General features: G+C 33.5%; 1 protein-coding gene across 1 annotated transcript in view; it reads right to left on the bottom strand.

The window, feature by feature from the left end:
- The window catches only part of RYR3 (ryanodine receptor 3), a 196,389-nt gene that overhangs the window by 107,806 nt on the left and 64,394 nt on the right, over positions 1 to 24,189 (bottom strand). Inside the window, exons 11-26 of the mRNA XM_054275545.1 lie at positions 19,195 to 19,368; positions 15,282 to 15,403; positions 13,887 to 14,055; positions 13,071 to 13,209; positions 11,491 to 11,586; positions 10,597 to 10,715; positions 8,028 to 8,161; positions 7,184 to 7,425; positions 5,925 to 6,117; positions 3,976 to 4,192; positions 3,673 to 3,777; positions 3,215 to 3,318; positions 2,724 to 2,807; positions 1,277 to 1,436; positions 698 to 845; positions 393 to 598 (exon numbers count right to left, since the gene is read on the bottom strand). Of these exons, the coding sequence (XP_054131520.1) occupies positions 393 to 598; positions 698 to 845; positions 1,277 to 1,436; positions 2,724 to 2,807; positions 3,215 to 3,318; positions 3,673 to 3,777; positions 3,976 to 4,192; positions 5,925 to 6,117; positions 7,184 to 7,425; positions 8,028 to 8,161; positions 10,597 to 10,715; positions 11,491 to 11,586; positions 13,071 to 13,209; positions 13,887 to 14,055; positions 15,282 to 15,403; positions 19,195 to 19,368 (2,412 nt within the window). The remainder of the gene's footprint in view (positions 1 to 392; positions 599 to 697; positions 846 to 1,276; positions 1,437 to 2,723; positions 2,808 to 3,214; positions 3,319 to 3,672; positions 3,778 to 3,975; positions 4,193 to 5,924; positions 6,118 to 7,183; positions 7,426 to 8,027; positions 8,162 to 10,596; positions 10,716 to 11,490; positions 11,587 to 13,070; positions 13,210 to 13,886; positions 14,056 to 15,281; positions 15,404 to 19,194; positions 19,369 to 24,189) is intronic.

Here is a 24,189-nt window from a genome sequence, read left to right on the forward strand (position 1 = left end):
CTGGGGAAGAAAGTACATGCAGAAAGCAGAAAAAAACAGAAAAAGGAAAACAGACTGAGGCTCTTTCAATGAATAAAGAACCTTTTTCTTGATTTTCCTAAAACATCACATATAAAAAATGGAAGTGAGTGCTGTATCTTGTTTATAATCATGGCAGACTTCTGTACTTGGATAGAGCCTAGAAAGGTACATACAAACCAACACTTCTTTGTTAGCATAATCTTATGATAGAACCAAAATGGAGGTACTATCCACTGTGAAACAGAGCTCAGAGATATCTTTATACGAATCAAAAACATGCTGGTAGTTGATGTTGAGTACACAGAGGAAATCTATGTTGTAGCCCTCTGTCTAGTCTGTTTGTAGATCAAAAGAGGTAAAGGTGTACTGACTTTGCTTCCTTCAAATACAAATGCTTGGTCATCAGCTCCCAACTCTATGTCAGGTCGACAGCCTGGCCTGGCCCAGCCAACACGCATGTCTCCACCTGTCACAGCTTCAAACTCAAAGTACCACTTTCCAGACTTCACTGCATAGGATTGTTCTACTCTGAAAAATCGTATCTTGTCAATGCTGACTTTTTCTACTGTTTGGTCAGCTGCAAAAATAAACAGAGGAAAAAAATCTCTCTTTTAATAATGAAATGAAATTATAAATGTCATATAAAAAGGCCATGAGTCTTATTGAAAATACATACCTATCTCTTGGTCAGGTGGCTCAATACTATAGCCATAGCCTGCAAATGTCCTGACAGCTTCACGGAGGCTGTCTCTGTTTGATTTTTTAGTACGTTCATCTAACAATGCGTATGGCACCAACCGAGGATTACGTTTGTTCTTAAGATCCTGAAAGGGATAATAAAAAACAACAAGAAAAGTCTGTTTAGATATCACAAAGACTTTGAATAATGAGACAGATTGTACTTTGGCATCATGTAATGATGACAGAAGAGAAGCAGCACTAATGAAGAGGAGTTCTATGAAAGCAAGCTCAATTAATTATCTGTTAATAACACTGGAAACCTAGATACAAGAATGAAGGAGAAGGGTGGAAATATATTCTCATACATCCAGCAGCTGCAAACATACAGGTCTGACAATCCAGACTTTTATATGTAGGGCTTCTTTTCCTGCTCCAAATCCCCTCTGGCTTTTCCAATTATTACAGGGCAGTCAGTATTTGTCATCTTAACTAACACTCCCTCCCAAATGATGTTCTGGAGTAAAAAAATCTCACATTCTTTACTTATCCCAAATGCACATAAAGAAATTCCTACCTGTTGAATGCCATAGGTCCATCCTTGCTTTATTCTATCTTTTGCCCAGACATTATGAGCATTTTCTGCTAGTCTGTCAACTAGAAATTCCTGAGAAGGTAACAATTTCACTTCAGAAAGATCAAGAGGGGCAGGTTTATATCCATTTGACATCATGTAACTGTAAGTCAACAAAGCAAAACAGAGAGTCAAGATATCCCAGTTATGGTATTTAAATCTTTCTATGAAAGATTCATAGGGTGGAAATCACTATCTCTCTTCCACTTTTTAATCTCCTACTCTCCCTGTTCTTTTGCAAAAATCTTCCATTGCACTTGGTTATTGACTAGGATATAAATTGGATTCTAGACCATCTCATTTTCCACCTACTTTCACAACAGCTAATTAAATGTGACTCAGATCCATATTTACATGCCTAAAAGGCTGTTATAAAGCAACAAAATTTTTTATTGAATTACTACATTTTATATTTATATATATTTGTCATTTAAACATTTCAAGTAATTTCTGTTTTAAAGATCTGTATGATGACTTTCTATGAAACTCTCTTATGTATCATTAAGTATGGTATTTTAATTAACCATTCTGTAAGGACCTCATTGCCATTTTTTCCAACAGAAGAAGAAAATTTTAACTATTGTTCTTACCACTTTTTGACTGAATAAAAGGTTTAGTAATTTTTCAGCAGTAGCCATTATCTTCTCCAACCCTTCCATATTGTATAAGGACAACCTGCCCTTTTAGACATATTCAGATTCTCTTTTGCTCAAGTCAAGTAGTTTCCATTAATTAGGATGTTTCATACAGGCAATAGGTATTTTAATGAGAATAATAGCAAACCAGTATTATGATAGACTCTCTGCGGTATGAATCTTGAGAAAAGCTCTATTTTACTTTTTTAATTGAGGCCATCAATTTTAAGATTAAGATTACCATCTCTCGTATCACAAAAATATGTATTTTACTGCTCACTTGAAACAATTGACTTTGTTTCTCATGGATAAATTTCTTTCAGGACAAAAAGACATATGGTGGGTTGACAAACTGAAGTGAAATGGCAAGCGTCCAACTTGCTGTTTCTGTCTCCGTAAAGTGGTAAACTGTCTTTCAAGTAAAGAGATTTATCATCATATGAATAGATTGTTCTATATTATGAGACAGAACAGCACTTCAATGTTGTATTGAGCTTTGGAGTCACTGTTCCAGGGTGATGTAACACTGCTACAATTGCCTGTATACAACTGTTCCTGCCTCTCTGCTTCAGAAGGTGATGCAGCACAGCAATATTCACATGCCAATATCATCACAGGCAAGTAATGGCCTAACCAGAGATCTGTAAAATCTTATAATGTATGGGGTTCATATTCAGTATACTTTAAATGAACTTAAAATATTTTATATTTATAATAAATATTATAATATGTAACTGTTACCATAAGGTACATACTTTTTAGGAAGTTTAACTTTTTTAAGATCTTCCTCAGCTGCTGGATGAGCATGAACAATGTGACATCCAAGGGCCAAAAGGGTTCTGGCATAAAAATGACATTAGTTAAACACAACATTATAGTTCTCATGCATTGTAAAATTACACAGAAGAAACTATATTTAAAAACACAGAAGTAATCTAAAATAATGGTATTTCAAAACCCAAATATTTTCATTAATCAGAGATAATAAATAAGCCCTTCAAAGAATAAAAAGGCACAAATCTATGGCTTGAGATTTCTACCACTTTATTAAAACCAACAGGATTTGGTCTCTGTAGAGACAAAGTTCTTCTTCATCAGTCTGATTGGGTTCCTGGGACTTCTAGTAAAGTTAGCAGAATATCTTTGAAAGAGATATTTTAATGGTTTTTATATCTTACAACAACATGATGCACTTGAATAAAAATAAAAATTTGAAACTTTATTTTCTTTTTTATTTAAAGCTCACTTGAGGGTTTCAGTTGACATTTGTAGATTATAATTCTTCTCTGTCTCAGGCAGTTTTGAGAATTCCACAAGACAAGGATGATGCCTTTTATTATCATCCCGTATCTGCAAAAGAACAGCAGAACGGAGTACTTTCTTGATAGAATTAAGAATCACAGTAAAAACTCAATAAATTCTCTGCAGCAATGAAGTCAATGTAAGTGATACCATTTATCTTTGTTCAGTGACGGCTACTCATAACTATATAAATCTCCTTTTCCCATTTTTTCCTTATAACGTACACTATAAATACTCCTCCATAGTTAATGAAATAAGCAATTCCAGCTTACATGGTCACATTGTTGGTAATGTATAGACCACCACTGCATATCCCATTCAAATTCCAAGTCAAGATTTGGGCTGGTAGGAGACTTAACCTAATACAGGTGAATATACCCAGGCAGGTCATTCAAAACATACCTTGCCATATGTCCAGCCCAGTTCTATTTTATTCATTCCCCATAGTTCATGGATATTTTCAGCTAGTTTGTCCCTGATCTTTTCAAGATGAAAAGGAAGAGCAATCTAAGGAAAAAGCATAACAATTCCAGAAATAAGAAGAGGTTCCAGTTACCACACCTTGTATCCAAGATCACTTAGTTTACTTAGTGCATCACAACAAGGAATTGAAGAATTGCTAAGAAAGAGTGAAGATTTTATATTGTGAATTTAAGTTTTGAATAGACATAAGTTATAGATCCCATTACTGCAAACTTCACATACCTGACTGGTGTCTATTGGACAAGGGATAAAAGAAGCTTGTGAAAGAAATTGTGTTGTACCCAACAAATCCCTCACTCCTTCAAAATCTCTTTTATATTCTTTGACTGGTTCCAATTTCATCTTCTCTTTTGGAAGCAATGCTTCATAACAGGGAGCATAGCCAGCAGGAGGCAGAAATTTAAACTCTCCATGACGTCCACCCAACAAGAAACGAACTCTGTGCAATTTTCAATGAAGCAATTAGACTCTTAAATAATCAACATATACTATCATTATGAATAAATTGTGTAGAAGCCTAAGCATTTGTTTTACTACCATTTACAAAAATGCATGTGTTCTTCATGCTTTGGTAAATACCAAAGTGTTACTGAGCATTCATACTAGCAGATACTGTCAGTAAAACCCCCATCTACCCACTATATTTTGAAAATTTGTTTTGGCCAAAAAACCCCTAATTATTTAATGTAGTGGTATATTGAAATATTTCTCATTTAAAATCAAATGGTTGTAAGTTGTGATTTTTTTAATGGATTTAAGGCATTTGGAAGCACAAATCTAATTTAAATTGGACTGTTACTCTAAAAATACTATTGGGACTATTGATACATAACTTGAAATTTTAAAGTTACGTCTCAGTGAACACATGCAGTCATTCTGGCATATGAGGGAAATAAAAAAAAAACCACTAAAACCTTAATACACTAAGAAAGCAAACAATATTATACTGAATCTTCCAACAGGGAATGAGTTCCAGAAGCACAACTAAGATTCTTTGCAAACCCCTAAAATGTTCTTTTTCTCCTCAGATATAGATTTTTCATATAAATTTAAGAATATACCAGGAGAAACAACAAAGACAAAAACTATCCAGCTGCATACTTTGATCCACAAGTGAGCAAACTCTAGAGGTAAACAAATGCTAAAAAAAAAGAAAAAAAATCCTGTTATCTCTAGAAATTAGCCCCTACGTTTTTTGAGATGGAGTGACCAGAAGCCTACAGGAATATTAGAACAGATCAACATATTTTGTTCACACTTTTAAGAAGATTAAAGACTCTAGAACATGCTCCTTAACTCATGAACTCAAGATTCCCATGTAAAAGTGTTTTCTCTTGTAGCAATAGACATAGACGACAACATACATCTGCTGCTAACATCAACTATAATGTTACTATAAATTACAAAGAAAAATACTCTCACAAAATATAAAAGCAACATCAAATAAGAATGAAATAAAAGAAAATAATTATACCAATTTTGGCAGATTTCTTACAGTAAAAAGTAATTAATATTTTCAAAAGCTTTGTATTAATGCAGCTACATAGTAGGGTCACTCCAGGAGAATAAATGAAATTTATTTACTAAATCTTTGCCAACCCTCCTTTATTCTGTTTGATTCTTCAGAAGATTTTCTGAATTCATTGAACATAGACAGCCATATAAATTGTATACAGTAAGTTTGAATCTCAGTATTTTAGCTATAGAAGAGGTAAGAAATGGGGAATATTAGTAAAGAGGTTCCAAAACTGCTTCTCATCAGTTCTGTTTCCTACTGTGAACACAGTATCAGTTTTCATGATGATTTAGGTTTTTTTACTCCCTGCTGAGAAAGCCAGTGAGAACCTTAATTAGTGCAAAATATGGTGCTGCATTTCTAACATGGTTTTTTCACTGATAATTGGAATGAAAAAAAATTAATTTCCCCTATGTCACCAAATACCCATAAAATAATACTGTCCAGACATAATGACTTGATGAAATAGTTTACAGACTTACGTGACACTTTTAAGTGAAATCATCACTGAACAAATCATTACTTCCCTGCCTTCCTTCCAGCTGCTATTTGGGCAGAACTGAAGCAGCAAAACAAAATAAATCATACTAGAATTTGGACAATATTTTGTGTGATAAGACTGCAATGAAAACAATTAAAATTAAGTTGTACTTACTTTACACCTGCTGACAAGCTTACGACAGGGAAGAAAAACCCTTCTGTACTGAAGTTCTCAAACATTCCCTGTACAGGCTGCCCATTAATGCGGAATGAAATGCTGGGTACACCTAAATCCAAGCAGCAGCTAACCACATCATCAGATGCCAATAAATGCTGATTGACAGATGCTACAGCTCTGGGTACCCGACCTAGGATAAAAGCATTTAGGAATCAGAATATTTAAGCAGGTTTAATTTTAAAAAATTATTTATTCAGCCATTTCTACTGGAGTATATTACAGATGTCTCTTAGTCTTCTCCGAAAAAAGATAATTTCTGACACTGGATAATTGTTCAATAGTGTTGGGAAAAAATGTTGAATTATTTGGGTCTGCACACACATATTTTATATACAAAACCCAATGCTAGAACTATTTTAATAAAATTAACAAAGGAAACACTCTCAGATTATGAATTATTTGAATTAATGTAATAAAATTTGCTTCAGTGTATACAGTCTAATTAAAACACCTTTCATTTGTATGGCCCCGCTCTATTATTTTCAGAGGGCTTAAGGAATACCTAAATGTATATGGCATTTAAAGGCACTGATAAATATGGGGAAACTAAGGATTTTGTCTTGATGCCTTGAAAATTGCACATTGAAACACAGGTCACATATTGAGCAAGCTAAAAAATAACAATCATTTACTATGCATGCAAGAGAAATCTGGATGAAAAAATAATGTGATAGTTCATAATTAAAGACTATACACACAAAGACTAAAATAATGAAGTTGGTAAAAAAATTATTTTTATTCATAAAATTGATAATGAAATTATTAATCAAAACTTTAATTCAATTTTTCAGATCTCTCAACAGGTTAAAAATAACCCATTTTCCTTCAACTGTAGATTCAAAGTAAAATAATAATGCAAATGTCAATTTGTATAGACTTAATTTATCTGAGAACAACACATCCGTTTATTTTGGACAGATAGAATTAATTCAGTATTGATCAAGATCTGGAAAATGCCATTCTGTGGTCAAAATCATGAAAACTGGGGAATCTGCTAAATAGCCTAACTGGTACAATTCAATATTGGCCAACATCTCAGACAAGCAGTCTGCTCTGAACTTCTAAATACATTCTTGATAACCTGGAGTTCTGAATGTAGCTCACTGTGAAATAGCAAGTTATATATACAAAAAATGGAAGGTAAACATAGGTAAATGTTAACTGTAAGAATAAGTGGTAGCTCACAAAGCACTCACCAGACCACAGATGAAGGCCGTCAAACCCAAAAGAGTAGAGGTCATCACCAACACCATTGCCTCCCCATCCTTCACCACCTCCAGGATAGGGGGCATAACCTGAGGTAGAGGCCCATCCAACCCGCAAGTGGGTGGGTTCAGCCGTCAAGAATGGATCAACCTGATCAATTATTAACTCAAAGTACCACTTCTTGTATTGTGCAGAGCCCTCAGCAACACCCAAAAATATGTTTGGTCTTATGCTAAGAAAGAAAATGCAAGCCAGTTAATGTAAACATAAAGTGTGACAATTATGTTGCTGTATAATTGTCCAATTCTCTTTACAAGTATGATATAAATATAGGTACCCACACTTTGGTTGTAATATTTTTTTAAGTGAACCACTTTGCATAAATTAATAAAGCTGCTGTAGAACCATCTTCTAAGGCAGAGGCTCTATGCTTTGAAAAAACTTACAGTCAAAAGAGAAATGACAAAATCATTTACTAAAATCAAAACCAGGACTGTGGTTGCCAGGAACTCAAGTCCCTCTTAAAATACAGAAGAACTTCAGAGTATGTTTGCATACTCTGTTCCCTGTTTCGAGTCAGCAACAAGCAGCTTTCATGTTTCTATTTGATCCCAGGTTCCATACAAATGCCATATTGTCAGTAAAAATGTATTTTTTCAGAACTTAATACATAATACATTATCACCTCCCACGGTGTGTTTCTCAATATTGAAAGTTTGGGGATATTTCTCAGGTTACTTTTTTTTATTCAATTACTTACTGAAGATATGGGAATTCAATTTTTTCTAATATAACAGCAATAATTTTGCAAAATAACGCAACATATCACTATACCTTGTCACATCATTAATCAAACGTGTTTGCAAAAGTAAGTCTCTTCTGGGCAGTAAATTGTCACAGATCAAGTTTTGATTGGCACGGACTGCAACTCCATTGCAGACACAGAGAGAGCAAAGCACATCAAGAACCTTAAAGGAAAAATCAGAAATAGTAAGACAAAGGTAGCTAGGAGCATACACTACTATTCAGTTGTCAGCTAAATTTACATTCAGGATAGCCCTAAGGGAAGGGATATAATATACATTATTGTTTTCTATATACTTCTCACATATTTGGACCAAGTGTAGTCTGTACTACTGATAGAGGATATCAAACATTTGTGGAACATAACATCTGAGCACAGGGTTTGAGGATGCAACAGAAACCTTCCTTTAAGAGTCTTTATTCTCATTTTGATCAGACAAAATAGTTAAAACAGCCTTATGCTAATTCTTAAAGACTTTTTAATTAAATCTCAATAAAAATTTGAATATAAAATTAAATTCCTTGATAAATTTTCTGTAGCCCAAAAAAATTCCTGTGCCAAATAAGTGGATAATTCTCAATGGCAATAAGACTGATTGCTTTTTAGTCTCTTCTGGAAACAATGCTTCAATTTGAGAAATATTCAATTTTTTTATAAAATTAAAGATGCTTTAAAAGCTCACTATAAAGCAAAACAGAATTTCAAAAAGATGTTATTCTAAAACTTCAGATGTCTTTTGTTTTCTTTTTTTTTTCTTGAGTGTGAAAATTGAAAGAGATTGATATCATTCTTACAGAGTACTGGAGCAGGAGGTTTTGGAAGAGAAAACACGATAACATAATGTTGCTTAATACTGAGCAAAGCTGCACACTTTCACAAACAAACAGAGAAACTTCCATGTGTACTTGACCTCTGACAAACAGTCTTTGAGCAAGGAGCCCAAGTGGTCTAGATTGCTACACACCACCTCCACAACAAAAGACACATCTTCACACCATTGATTGTGTTATTTCTATTGTACAACTCCAGGAACAGCAGAATATGAACCTCATCTTAGCTACTCCTGTTGTCTGACTAGTGAACTGAACACAAACCCACCACTGACAGCTTACACTGCTTAAGCTAATATATTTGCTTAAACACTTTTCTATGTCCCAGCATTTTCCTCTCTACCACTTCTGCTATTGGGCAGAAATCATCTAGCAGAAGCATAACCATTTAAAGAACCACATAAGCTCTGAGCAGTACTCAGCTGTAAAGCATCTTGGTAGCATTAATGATTACCAGCAGCTCAGACTTTACATGTGAACTGTTTAAATAACCTCTGTGAATATGCTGACTCTATTTCTGACAGAAGGCTTTTAATTTAAAAAAGCCTTCAACTCAATAATTTCCAGGACTACTGTACTCATTATTTTCCTTATTTCCTAAATCTCAACAGAATCTCTAATCTAGCAGGAGAACAAGATATAGTGTTTGTGGAATAACAGATGAATTTATTTCTTCCCACACACTCTTTAGTACTTGCTGAGGTATAGCCAAAGACACTACAAACAGAAATTAACAAATCCATTACCCAGTATAATTCTTCTCCTGTACACATTTTCTGTTTCTGCTCTAAGTTCTCACTATAAGATCTACATTGAGATGTTTCAGACAAAAGGTTCTTTCTAGGTGACTGGCATAACACAGTAATCTTGTTAAAAGATAAAAATATTAAGCTAAACTTCCTGCTGTAACTTCAACTTTTTTTTCTTATGCCTACTTATATCAGCTCATACTCCTTAACCCTGCTTAAAAATTCTTTTTTCCTTTACAGTGTCTGTAGCTGGTTAAGTTCTCTGTATTAGTGATTTACAAAATAAAGTCATTTCAGCTCACAAAAACTTCCTCTGTTCTTCCTCGAAGTTATCAGTCTTTCAAATAAAATTTTAATTGAGGAAGGAAACTCACATTAGAAAATCACACAAAAACCTATATCTTCGTCTGTGTTGTGATGTCATCCTGGTCGCAGCCAGAAACTCTGTTCACCTTCTTCTATCATAATAAATTGCATATGGGTGTCTAAATTAATTTCATCCAGTATATCTTCTGGAAACTCAGGGGTTTTTTCTTTCTTCAGAACACCTGTGTTTTCAGATATTTGGATTATTTTTCTGATTTCTCAATTTATTTCTTTTCTTTTCTGCTGCTATTATTATTACTCAAGTTAGGAATGATTTTCCAGGATATAGTTCTCTGTATCTGTGGATGCAATGGTAGTCCACCAATTCTCCAGAGCCCTGAACCACAAAGCAAGCTACTCTGCCCACTTTCTTACAGCTACCAGAATACTTCATTTTCTCATCAAATCCAATGTTCTGACTGGTTACCAATATTTCTTAACTGCTTATTTCTCATACAAATTTTTGATATTTGAAAATTGCTGAAAAGCATTTATATATTAAACATTCTTTTAATCTCAACAAAGAAATTTTGCAAGTGTACTTTAAAGTTATTTTATTCCTTTAAAGGTTTTAGAATGAAATATTTCTCATCCTTTTTCCCCCACAAAATATTGTAAGATTAACAGTACATCCTTAGTTTTTCCAAACATACCTTGTAATTGCGCCCATGTTTATCCAACAGTGAAATAATGGATTTGATGTGTTCCTCAGATATTAGATTTAAAGCTTCAGGGCTTTCAATCAAGATGCAGTGCAACACTTCCAAAATACCTACATGAAGGCCACAGAAACATTGTCATTAAATCACTCTCACCACTGAACACAACCCAAAAGCTCAATAAAGTAGTATCTTACAAGATGGTATGGTTTCTCTGGCCTAAAAAGAGAACTAAAAAACTTCTAAGGAGTAATGATATTAACACGGTACATTAGGTATAAATGCATAATTAAAATGCTAATATCTCTTTTCTTTTGAATATAGCCACAACTTCAAAATCACTTGAGAAATTTGCTAGATTAGCTCCTTCTTTTCAGTGGAAAACGTAAAGGGAATACTGTATAGTATATTAATGTTTTGTTGAATACTCCACTCTAAAAAAAAAAACTTATAAGTTACATCTATATGGGGTTTATATGCACGCCACAAATACATGTAATTTCATAGTACACCACTCTTGATACTGTTTGACCCAACCCCTTAATTCATCAGGGTCACATTCAGCACTGACTGGATATAGTAGTGCACATAAATGTATTGAAGCAAAACAATGTCATACGAGTGTCTCTTTTAATATATTACTTTACCCAATTAAAATAACCAACCAAACAAAAAACAAAACAAAACAACCAAATCAAAATAAAACAAAAAGCCAAATCCAAAATAAGGAAAAAAGCAAACAAAAAAAAAAACTCACCAAAAAACCAAACAAACACCAAGAGTGTGTTTGCTTTCTAATATGTGTTGGCTTCAAGGAAAACTGCTATGTAAATAATGTAAAACAGGCATTGACTGATAGTTAATTTACATTGTAAAGGTGAGTCTCACCTGAAGAAGATTCTAATCTGTCCAATTTACTGATTAGCCAATCAAGGTTACAGGAAAACTGAGCACAGTTGTTTCTGTTGCCACGAATGAGAGCAGCTGGAAAAAAACACAAGGTATCTTTTATAACAGCAGATTTCCATTTTAAATCAACAAAGTTTATTATATGTATTTTAACACAATTTTTAGAGTAATTTAATAAAAAAATGAACAGACAAGTCCATTTATGTTACCATAATAAAGAATTGGAATTTCCACTACTTTGAATATCAGCAACCGACATAATTTCTAAGGAGAACATGGTTTGTGAAATTGAAGAGGGTCTCCTGGATAAACAAGAATCTCAGCAAAAAAAATGTTTTGTTTATGTTTTGTTTTGTTGCTAAATATAAATAGAAGTTAGCCAATGCCCTTGCTTGATGTCAAGCACGGTCATGATCATGGGGCTGAAACTTTTCTTTTTCTGTTTCTTCCTACCAAGTGTGGGAAGATCATATGCAGAAGTTTGAGTTCAAGTGCAGATTAGGCATATTGGAGTTTAGTTTTCCTTCCTGATAACAATGTTGTAGAATGCACAGCTTTTAGTCTTTCAGTAGTGCAGACTGCACTTTGAAAGTTCATCAACATTCAAGTCTCTCAAGAAATATTGTTCATTCTCTTCCTTCTAGAAGTCATAGATCATAGGGGGGAAAAGAGTAACAAAAATACGTATTTTGTATTCAATTGTCAACGATTTTTATTATGAAGCACAAAAAATATTATGTCAGAACACTGTGTTCAAAATGTACTGGCAGATGAAAATCAAGATAAAAACTGAAAAAAGTCCACATAGTACTCGAGAGAGCTTCTTTTCATCCTATTTTCTATAAACTCATAAGACTGTAGTAAAATGCAGCCAGTGGTAACTTTTAGTTTCTAAGGCAATGAGATTTCATTAGAAGCACCTGCATGTCTGCTCTATGTGAATAACCTCATGCTTCAAAACACTTCCCTTGGTTTCTTTTATTCTTGCCCTGACTCTCAACTTCCTTGTTTCACTATGGATCAGGACTACCTTCCTTTGTGATGAAAACAAAATGTATTTATTCTCCATCAGAAGACAAGCCTCTCCTAAATGAGGAATAATGTAAACTAGGTATCAAATAAGAAATTTAAATACACATATACATAGTTGTTCTGCTCTATAATTATGGTCATTCTACATCACAGAAATAGTTTGTTCTTGAATAGCAGTGCTCTAGAACATTTGGTCTTGATACTGAAAAAAACTGTTTTACAGTTTTTCTAATTTTTAAAATGATAATTCACGTCTGTTTGCATAACACAGGTACATTTAAATTTTAAAAAAAAAGGTTTTGACATGCTTCACAAAACTTTTTCCTGGCTGAGATCTAATTTTCTGATGTATCATTGCTCAAGAAACTCTATTTAGCAGTAGCTATATGTAAGAAATTCTGTAATTTACAGAATAAACTGAATAATACTCAAAGTATTCTTTGGTGGTGAGGCAGCAGGTAGGATTCCATGCTACTGGGGTATTCTGGGGTTTTTTTTTTACTTTAGAAGGTTTTTGAAGAACTTACCTAACAATTTGTAAAGGAGATTCAAAATTTCTTTCCATGATGTACCACCATGTTCTTCTCTTGCAATTCCTGCAAAATGAGCTGCGCTGTTGTAGTCGTTTAGGCGATCAATGCAATTTAGAACGAGTGCCAGCATTCCCTAAACACATATGAGAGAGGAAAGTGGACTGCATATGAAAAAGCATTGGCTATTGTTTCATTGAAGACTTTTTCCTGTATAAATTGGAAGGCTGCATTATCTTAAATTAAGAAAATCCCAAACAACAAACCAATTGCACTTAAAAGATTTGAATATGTATTTTTCTGTATAAAAAGAATTAATTTTAGAGGATGATTCCATATGGTTCCTCACACAAATAAGTATTATGAAAAATAAGGAATAAAAACCTGAAAATAAAAGCTTTTTCAATTTTTAAAATCTCCCTTACATAAGGAAAAAAGGCTTTAAATTTAGATAAAAAGGCATTTTCATTGATGAAAAAAGGTGGAAGTTTTGGTATCTAATAAAATATCTGTAAACCAAAGACTTAAATACTACAAGGGATTTGTAACTTCACTTTGATTGCATACTTAAACGGTATTGAAAACCTGGAAGCAATTCAAATGTGTCTAAACACATCATAAAACATGTTTAGTAATTCTACAAAAATGAAGTTATTACATTTTCAGAGAGGAGCAATTCAACCATTATATAATACATAACTTTGATAATATGATAATATGCATTCATCTAAATTTCTCTCAAAGTCTGTGAGACAATCCATATAATAATGCAAAATAATAATGCAAATAATGCAAAAATCCCACTCTCTGTACCTCTTCTTTGAATAGATTTTGCCTATTTTTGAGTGAGCGAAGTTTGTTTTGCTTGTCTTCGTGTTGCAGGTCTTCTTCGGGAAGCTGGAAGTAAGTGATGAGGTCTTGCAGAGTCTGAGCCATCTCCTCAACAGGCAGGGCGCTGGGTGACAGTGCTCTGTTGTTTCCACTATGGAAAACAACAAGACTGGCAACATTAATCAATTTCCCTCTGTAATTTACAGTATTATGTGACAGACTATTCTCTTTTGGTACCTAAATCAAATCTTGTTACATGTATGACATGTGAATATAAGCAACGGATGATCCGAACTGAACATCATTCAAATATCTATTATTTGGCTGTCCAGCAATCAGAGCTTCCTGAGTGGAATCGTATTTCTCTTTCTGTGCTGATATAAACAGAGAGAGTGATTTTTTTTAAACAGGAAAAAAAAAGTAGATGCAATGTAATCCAGCAAAAAGAAGAAAAATAGATTGAAGTTCTTTTTCTACAGTAATTGATTTTGTTTAGATACCTTAAATCCCACTAAGGTGTGATGGCACAATAACAGTAGCAGTTATTGAAGTTATACACCCACAGCCTTCTGGGAAAAGAGCACAAAGTAGCAGGTAATCCTAACCACCAATTAGATCTTCTGTATCTATTCTATACAGTAAATAAAAAGGGTGGGATTTAAAAATAAAAAGCATTTCAAGAAATCTCTGTTGTCAGTAAAATAATGTCTTTTTCTGTCTAAGTATTTTCTCAACATTATGCAATAATCCAGTTTTCCACAGCCTGACTACTATAAATATCACCATCTAGCAGGCACTGATTGCTGGCAAAGGTGGCTTTGTTTTATATCCTCAGCCCAAGAAATACAAAGGAGTGGTGCAGGTTCTTGAGATACTGAAGTAATAATGTTTTAAACACAGGCTCATATGATGAGCAAATAATTAATTAAAAACTCCTTTTTCTTTATTTTTTATCAAATATTTCATCAAGTATTACAAGGGTGAACACTTCATCACCATAATTAAAACTTCTGCCAAGCACTACAAAAGAATAGTTTCTTCAGTAGAAAATACATTCCTATAGACTTAATTACACAAGGTTCTAGGTATCATTGAATACTCACTAACAGAGTAAGACTAAGATCAGTTAGCATGTTTTTTCAACCTGGATTACTATCCAGCTTTCTTCTGGCTTCAAGGTATTAGATTTCATGTAAATAATCTTACGTAAACTGTTCTGTCTATTTAATGGCATTACTAATCAAAATTTCAAATTTCAATAACTAAAAATATATTTATAAGAGCTTCTAAATTCAAACACTTGAAAGCAGGACATAAGGATTCTCTAAGAGAAATTCTTATCATTTCAGAATACTTTAAAACCAGGGTAACAATTACCTTATGAAGTGGCTGAATAAGCTTGTAGTATTGCGAATGATTCGAGCAGCCTGGGATTCCTCACGCTGGCATCTTTGTAATGTGAGACCATCATCCATGTGACCTTCTTGATGTAATATAACCTATTAGGAGTCAGGAATTATCACAATAATTACTTTAAAACACTTTTTGCTTTTAAATTTTTTAAGTTTATTTCAAGACTGCATTGAAAAAGGTAATTTGCATATATACAGATATGTTAACCACTTGATCTAGACACACATTAAATAGCTACAATTTTATCAGTCTCACATGTTATTTAGAGAAGACAATGTAATGTATTTTTATTCTTCCACAATCCATTTTAAAAGATACTCTTAAAAAAAAATTTCAAGATGTTACAAAAAATGTCCATTTTTTCTATATTCTAGCTCTTAGGGAAAGAGGAACTTCACTTTCTTATGCATCATTTATGAAAGGATTTGTGCTTTAAGACTATTGACAAGAAAAATCAAGCTGGAGTGACAAACAAATATAACAATGCTGCTAAAGGAGCAATACTGTTTACGAACAACTTCTGATTCATTTAACTATTTCTACACAATATGTTGTATTCTTATCTGAACCAGATAAGAACATCGTGTGAACTTCAAGCAGTAACAGAGATCCTTTGGTGGGATTTTAATCTTTCACTTTGAAAAAACACACAAAGTCACAGAAATCTAGCGTCACTTTTAGGTGTCAGAAAAACAAGTCATGGTCATTTTGAGTCATTAAAATCCTACATCAATTTTGTTTGAAGTAAATGTGAGTTATCCTGCTTCTTTGCTGAAGAGGCAATCTACTGAATTCTCCACCAAAAAAATGTATCATTTTAGTTTTGAGTTAATAAAAATTTGCAACCCACGTTCCCAGTTAGCATAGTAATTCTGAGGGTATGAATAGTTAACAAAGAAACAAGTAATGTTATACAGGTGGTTGCTACCACAAATGGGAAAGTTATTTACCAACAGCTTTTGTACATACTAGCATATAGGTGTATCAAAGCACTGGAAAGTGATGTTTTTCTATGTTTGGCAGAATCTACACTACACATGCGCTCTGTTCCTTCAAACATGCTGAGTTTATCTGGACAGCAGAATCCATGGAAATATGGATGGAGAAGACTGGGAAGATGTTTTTGAACTATTACATTAATAATATTTTTTTAAAGGAGAGTAGTTTAAAATTTGGCCATCTTTCCTCCTTTTTCAGATACTTCTTTATATAGAATCTCCCTGTGGGTGACTTTGCTAGCTTAAATATTACTGTTTCCATGGAGAAGGTCCTGAGGTCATGAAACTGAAAAGTGAAGTTCTACACTTCCCATCACAAAACTAGTAAGAAAAAGATTTGACAATTAAAGAATGTGTCCTCAGGCCATTGTATGTAGCTCCAGATTTTGGAGGAATGAAAACATTTGACAAATAAGGTATTTAAGTTGTCATGTCTTGCAAAATAATTGCACCTTTATTACTGAAGAGCAGATATGCACTCTTCTTCCTAAGCATGCAGTGTGGATGAGGGAAAAGTCATTTAGAAGGACATAATTTTTCCTATTTCTCTGACAAAACCAAAAAAAACCAAAAAACCCAAAACCTAACCAGAGAACCAACAAACAGCCCAAACCTCAACTAAATCATCCAGAAACATCACAATGACAGGAAAGTGCTATTTAGAATTCCAGTAAGTACATCACAGGGAGAAGCATCCAGCACTGGCTACATCAATCCCTCAGATGAAACACTTCTCTGCATGTAGAAAGGGGCATTTGGCACTGCCTTGCTTGTAGAAGTACAGCAAGGCACAGACGAACACTGTGAGCAATGGGCTCCAGAGTGTGGATCCAAATCACGTAGCATGTGTTTTTCTGTTCCCTGAGCTCTAGCATTTTGGAGCTCTACAGGAGTCCACTGCTTCCACAAAAGCAAACTAAAATGATAGACATCCATCACTCACTGGACGGTGAGGGATGTTGACTACAATACTGATGTAATCACAATTACCTGGCAAAATCTTGAATCCTTGGTTACCACAATCTCAGAGAGAGAGAAAAAATGAAATTTCTGGTAGAAATCATGAAAAAAATCCCTCACAAATGATACCAGAATTTCTTACATATTTTTAGTATAATAATTAGATACATGAAATTACACCAAAGTCAAACAACAGAAATTTTTACTTTACAGAAATTTTAATATTTTATAACAGAACTAATCTTATAGTTGTTTTCTTTTCTCTATGGCTTTACAGAAGCTGATGGTGACAACAGCTAGGTTATGTCAGAAAAGCATCCTTTGCCTCTTGCAAAAACAGGGTACTTTCTCAATCTTCCTAGGGATAATGAGTCATGTTATAAAAAGTGCAGGCCAGCTTCAGAAGGAATACAGTGAGTGAAAGTGAAAATCGCCTGACACGATGGCAGAGGATGAATACCAAGTAATGACTTCAGTTCTAATGTACAAAAATTAATTTTATATGAAATTTGAAGTGATGTATATATCAAATTTCTTACAAGATTATTGCCTAGTGACATATACTGCAGGGTATGAAAAACTGTTTCTTGCCTTCACAGGAATATCAACTGCATGAAGCTAGAAGGTTTGGATTGTCTTCTGTTTGAAGGCACTTAACGAGACAGCATTTCCCAGCTGAGAGGGCAACAAAAGATTTGAAGTCTTTGAACATGAAGGAAACCATTTCAAAGGAGAATAAAAGCGACAGGCAATTATGGAGGTTCTTTTAGTCCCTTGCTGCTGAGCAGAAAACTGGAGAAAAAAATACTGAATGCCGCAGGAAGCTATTGTAAAATTCTTCATTGAGTACAGAGGAAGAATCTACACATCGCCTTTTCAAGAAGTAAAATTGAACCTTCTGAGGAAACAGAATGACATAGCCAGTTGTGGCATGGGAAAGGAAGAGGCCATCATTGTCTGGTTTAATTTTTCATCAAGAAAATTCTATATGACTGGTATTTAAAGAATTTCTCTGATCAGCCAGATTGCTGAGAAGTGAAGGGGTTGGGCACTTCCTGCCACTTGATGATGACCATGTGTGCTGCCTATGAATAAATATGATGTTCCTGGGCAGCGTGAGCAGCAACTCATTGTTCTGTACTGTTGTGCTTGTGTATGGGTACTGTCTTATGTACGCACATGTGTGCAAGTAAGTAAAGAAGAATTCTAGCTTCTTTTCAGAAATGACTTTTTTTATTTTTTTCTTTTTCATGTTCTAATGCTGGGTTTAAGTTGTGAAAATCTACAAATAGAGAATAATGGTAATGATGAAGCTATGTGAAGCTAGCACCAAACCCCATAACACTGGATGATATATGAACATAATATTTAAAAATATAACAGGTCATATGCCACTACTTAAGAATATAATTGTACCCTAAAATCAAAAGACTGAGAGAAAGACCTTCTTGATATCACATCACAATTACATCTAACATTTTGGGAGGAAATTATTCTCTAGTATCCCTTAAGAAACTTGATTATTTTCTAAGGCCCTTTCTTAAGTGAAAAATTTAATTGCCATTCCACATAATACACCTAATCTAAAATATCTGAAACATCAGTGAATGTTAGATTACTTATTAGTTTATACCAGTTGCAACAGTCAAATTTAGATTTTAAATAATCATCAAAACAAGGAATTTCTGTCTTTTATCGGTGTAAAAAATAAAAATTGAGTACAAACTAATAATTTCTTCTGAGAAAAAAAGTAGTTAAATACATTTCTTAATGACAAAGTTTTTCTTCAATTACATGGTTACATTACTATCCAGCACTGTTTTGACTTTCAGAGTGAAATATTCACATTTTCAATATTAAAAAAAAAAAAAAAGCCACAAATTGATTTCACAAGTAAATAAAAAAACCCCAAACATTACCTTTCTTTTCAAGGGACCTAAACGTGCTGATTTAGCATCCTGTGCTTTGTAAGTCAGCCATAAGGCAGTGGCCACATGTTGGACAAAACAGATTGAATCTCCATACTTTATTTCTGGGACTCCCATTCCATCAATGTCACGTTTGAGACTAGATTCCTGCTTTTCTTTCAGCTCCTAAGGAGATAAAATAAAGTTGGTATATAATCTCTGTATTGGAATAGGATAAAGCATTGAATTCTACACTGATATGTATTACAATATGAACAATATTTATGCTATTTATGTTGAGAGGCAGCTAAATTTCAATTCACATAACATCAGCTTCTATCCAATTAATCTTTCAGACTGTGATTAAAAATAATATAAAGTCTGAAGCATCATTTTCACTGAAGCAAAAAAATTCAAGTCAAATCCATTATAGTGGATTAATACAAAAAAATCTTTAAATTATTATCTTATTATATTCAACAACCTTTTAACAGTCTGTAGAATTCTATATAGTCAAAATTTTTGAATTTTAGCTTAGACATGAAAAAGAAAAATAAACCTGTTTTGCAATGTAGCTAAAATATTTTTATGCCGAATTCTTTTTTTTTTTTATTTGTATATACAGGTATGCGCTTTGCTTAGACTAATGCCTCTGCATTGAAAAACTGAAAGAAAAGAAAATATTCATTATTTTGAAAATACAATTTGGCTTTTATATTTACTTTACTTTTGCATGTCTCTATTTTTTACATTTATTTATAGAAATAAGTAAATAAATAAATAATGTTTTTATTTTTCCACTTTGTAACAAGATTTGGATTCTTTCAAACCTCTTTTAAAGATATTGCTCAATGCTTGGCTGGAACACCCATTTTTTAAGCCAAAATTTTTTCTTAATCCCATTATTCTTCATTTAAAACTGGGGATTTTAAGGCTTCAGCACTTTAAAATAAAGTAGCTGTCCTTTAAAAAATGAATTCAGGAATAAGAACAGAATTATGCTGCAAAGTTTGTAACAGCAAGTCATGGATACATGTGATTGTACTGGTTTTATATGTGTGACAAGTTCTTTTTATTTCATTTCAGTTTATATAATGTTCAACATCTGGGGAGCAAACAGGAGTTGTATTATATCTATGCTAATCTGCTTTTATTTATATGTAATTTAACTGTCACATTTCAACAATAACTTCACTTGAAAGAGGTAACATTATAATGCCAAGGTGAAGGTGAGTGAAATTACATGACATTCCTTGGAGCTACCATTTCATTGTCAAGACTATGGGGAAAACATGCCGCATCATATTTGTGTGGACTGCACTGTCACTACAGAAAAATATTCACCATTTCAATACACATTTGCAGTGAAGAAATTAAGTGAAAAATACAATAAAATAGGACAAATTCACTGTCAACAATTTATTGTTTGTCTTTACATCAAAACCTGAAGATAAAGTTTTTTCTTCACATATTGCATCTGCATCAACAACCAAGCATCAAGAAACACTTCAGATAAAAAAAAAACCTTGTGTGGTAAGAAGTAATCCTAATTAAGTTACTTTTTTGAAAAAATTGAGAGATACTGATCCCTTCTGAAAACACTAAACATAGTGAAAAACCCCAAATTTTTCCATTTCAGAAATAAGTTTTTAGAATTATTTCAGGGGCCTGAAGGCGCTTTTCACTCTGAAAAATACACCACAAATTCCTCTTCATCATGTTTTGCTCTTTGCACTCTGTCCAGCTTCTCTAGGATTTCAGCCAAGTAATTTGATCATAGTGTGCAAAGTCACGGTGTATTTTACAACAGCTGAAAAGTCTAGTCAGATAAAGATTACTGAGGGAGAAGAGGGGAAAAACCTTCTCTTATCTAGATATTTGTACATATCTTAACACTAAAATATCCAAACAATTTGGCTTTTAAAATCCTCTTTTCACAGCCTAGTCTCAGTTTAACTCCCTCAGGCTATGAATTAAATCAAAGAAAAAAAAACATCACATCATGGGCCTGGAAGGTCGCAGAGGAAAAAAATGCCAACAACAACAAAAAATACCCCAAACCAACCAAACAAAAAAAAAAGATGGAATGAACAAAGGAATTTGAGGGCATAGCTGTCAAAGATGATATTTTCAAATGTTATTTAATATACTAGAGGAAGGGCAAGAATTAGAAAGCGAGAAAGAATCATAGATTCCTACGTGATAAAAGGAATATGAGGAATGGCAATGCAAACAGAACAAATAAACTCAACTTGCTTTACAAAGATTTTACAATAATAAAAACACAGGGGAAACGTTTTTGCCAGTTTAATGGCTTGTTTAGACAGTCCTAAGAATGGCAAAACAAACTGCTGAACCCTTACTAAATCTAACTTTCATGAGCTAATTAAAGTTTTGTCTTTTGATATACCACACTGTTATTGTGCTAAAAGTATAGCCATAGATACACCAATACAACAAAAGAAAAAGATAAAAGGTCTACAGATATAAGAGCTTGCTAGTGGCATTATTGTACTCTGTATAATTTGCTTTATACATTTGTACATTCCAGTAGACAAGGAAAAAAAAAAAAAGAACTTTCATTTCACCTTTTATTTTCTCTTCCCATAAAAAATAAGTAGAAAAAAGGGTTTAATACTGCATTTGAAATGCAGTGCTTACTAGGAAAATATAATTATGAAATATTAACTTAAAAATAAGTACTGGAACTTTTAGAGACAAATGTAGGTAAAGGCCCTTGCAATTCCTATGGTCACAAAACCAAATTAAACTTTATGATTACTACCATACTATTACGACACCCTAATGCCATGTTGAGTCCCTAAGACAGCTACATGTTGGCAGTAATATCAAAATGATATCAAATCCTTCTGCATGAGTCATCTATGACTTTTTAATGTGTCAGAATGTTACTTACCAAGATTATAGCAATAACTTGTTAATTGTCAATTGTACGTACCATCACAAAAATAAAATATGAAATCTCAAATATTAATTCTGGGCTACACAAATTAAAATAAACAATTATTTTTAAATATGCTCTTGTTTCCACTGTGCTTAGTCTCAAGGAAATTTGTAAGCAGACCCAAGACTCTCCTCAGCAGTGTATACTGAGCCAAGTCCTGTGCTGGAATGAGAACATCCCATTTCAAAACAGGATTCCATCTGATGTAGAGAAACTGCTGTCTCTGTTGTCACAAGGCATTACAGATCTGTTGCCTTAAAATACAAAGGTTGACATTTTAAAACTTGGTCAAATGTAAGCTCTATATTAAAAACAATAAAAGATATAATTTGGAGGGGGAGGTGGTCCATCAATTTCTGATGCTTGTAAGATTAGTTTGCAGCAATTAGGAAGCAAAACAGGCATGTATTACATATGTTATTTTCAATGAAATTAGCACCATAATGTTCTTTAACCTATACCTTAACTTTTTTTAAACTTCCCTTCTTTTCTTAGTTAGTAAAAAAATGTTAAGGTAAGCTCTAATCTGAACTTTTTTAATTTAAAATTAGTGTTTCCAGTGTTCTCCATCAAAAGAAAAAAACAGTGAAAGAAAATACACTATGAATGCAATCATGGGTTTGGACAAGCAAGGAACACACAAGATTGCTGAAGTGGAGTATAACAGCATTGAGGAAGAAGGTGCTTTTTCAACAAGAGGGTCTCTATAACAACTGCTGGAAAATAAGACTTTATTTAATTCATGTGTTACACGCTCCTGGGTAGCCTTGAGGATTTGTATATCCACATAGCTCTGCTTTCTGGCAAAGATAATATATTTTTTTTTTTTTACAGAACCCTTTTGCTGGCTTCCAAACTGGAAAGAATACCACAACAAAGAAATGTTTCATTTCCTTTTGTATACTCAGCAGCGCAATGCTTATTGTAAGCAACCTGGTCTGAACTGGACCTGGAGCAAAAGGCTGAGCTAGATGGCTGCCCAAGGTCCTTCTCAATCAGAATTATTCTACTAGTCTAAGGGATGGAGTGCTGTCAACAGACAGATATCCAGCACCTTATTTTTAAGAATCTGTACACAGCTGGAATGAAGACATTAGACATTAGAAATTTCCCTGCATTCATGCCATGTTAAGGTACATGCGAATGAAAAGGTTTCTTCATTGAGATAATGAACCAGTAAAATGTTTACAAGTACCTATATGCAGAAATTAAGATAAAATCATCTGCATGTATATATATGTATATATATATTTCTAGTCTATCTATTACATCGATGGTCCTTTTTCCCCACAGTCTGTGTGCAAGCAGCACTTTGCTTTAAGGGCCATTTTCTTCTTACAGTCCAAGTCAATCTTTGGGGTTCATTCCCTTCCCAAACATCACCTTTCTTTCTTCAGAAAAAGTTACCACTGCTTGCTCCCCTCACCTTTGGAAACACTAATGTCTCCACTCATGGGACAGTGTAGGTCTTTCGTGCCCAGACAATAAATAACAATTATTTTCTTGGCACCAAATTCATACCCTATCATGAGGTAAAAAAATTATTTTCTGTATAGGACAGCACAAATGAGACATGATGATGAGACACTGAGCTTGGATTTAATATAAAAATGTACATTAACAACCATATTATGTATAAATACAGTAGGCATGCATAATCAATTACTACTGTACTTCAGCTTAGTCATTTTGGGCACTGCACTTAATTTCACTAGTGTGCCTTTGAAGCACACCTCAACTAAAAGAGTAAGAAAATCAGGCATGTTTACTCAACATAACATAAATAATTTTATGAATGTGCATACATAACCAATAAATTTACATACTCATTTAAATTTATTCATGTAAATTTACTCGTGTAAATTTACATATACATTTATAGGCATAGATTAAAATATTGGAAAACAGCAGGACAGCTGGTGTCCAGTGAGGCAGTGAGTACATCAGAGGAATTTTAACTCAATATTTAACCAGCAACTGGGGCACTCCTGTGATACTCACCATTCTTACCAATGATTTTCCAATAATGGCAAAAAATTACA

This window comes from Melozone crissalis, unplaced genomic scaffold, assembly GCF_028551555.1.
Source record: "Melozone crissalis strain CALT ecotype California unplaced genomic scaffold, PUWL_Pcris_2 ptg000018l_1, whole genome shotgun sequence".
Lineage (NCBI taxonomy): Eukaryota > Metazoa > Chordata > Aves > Passeriformes > Passerellidae > Melozone > Melozone crissalis.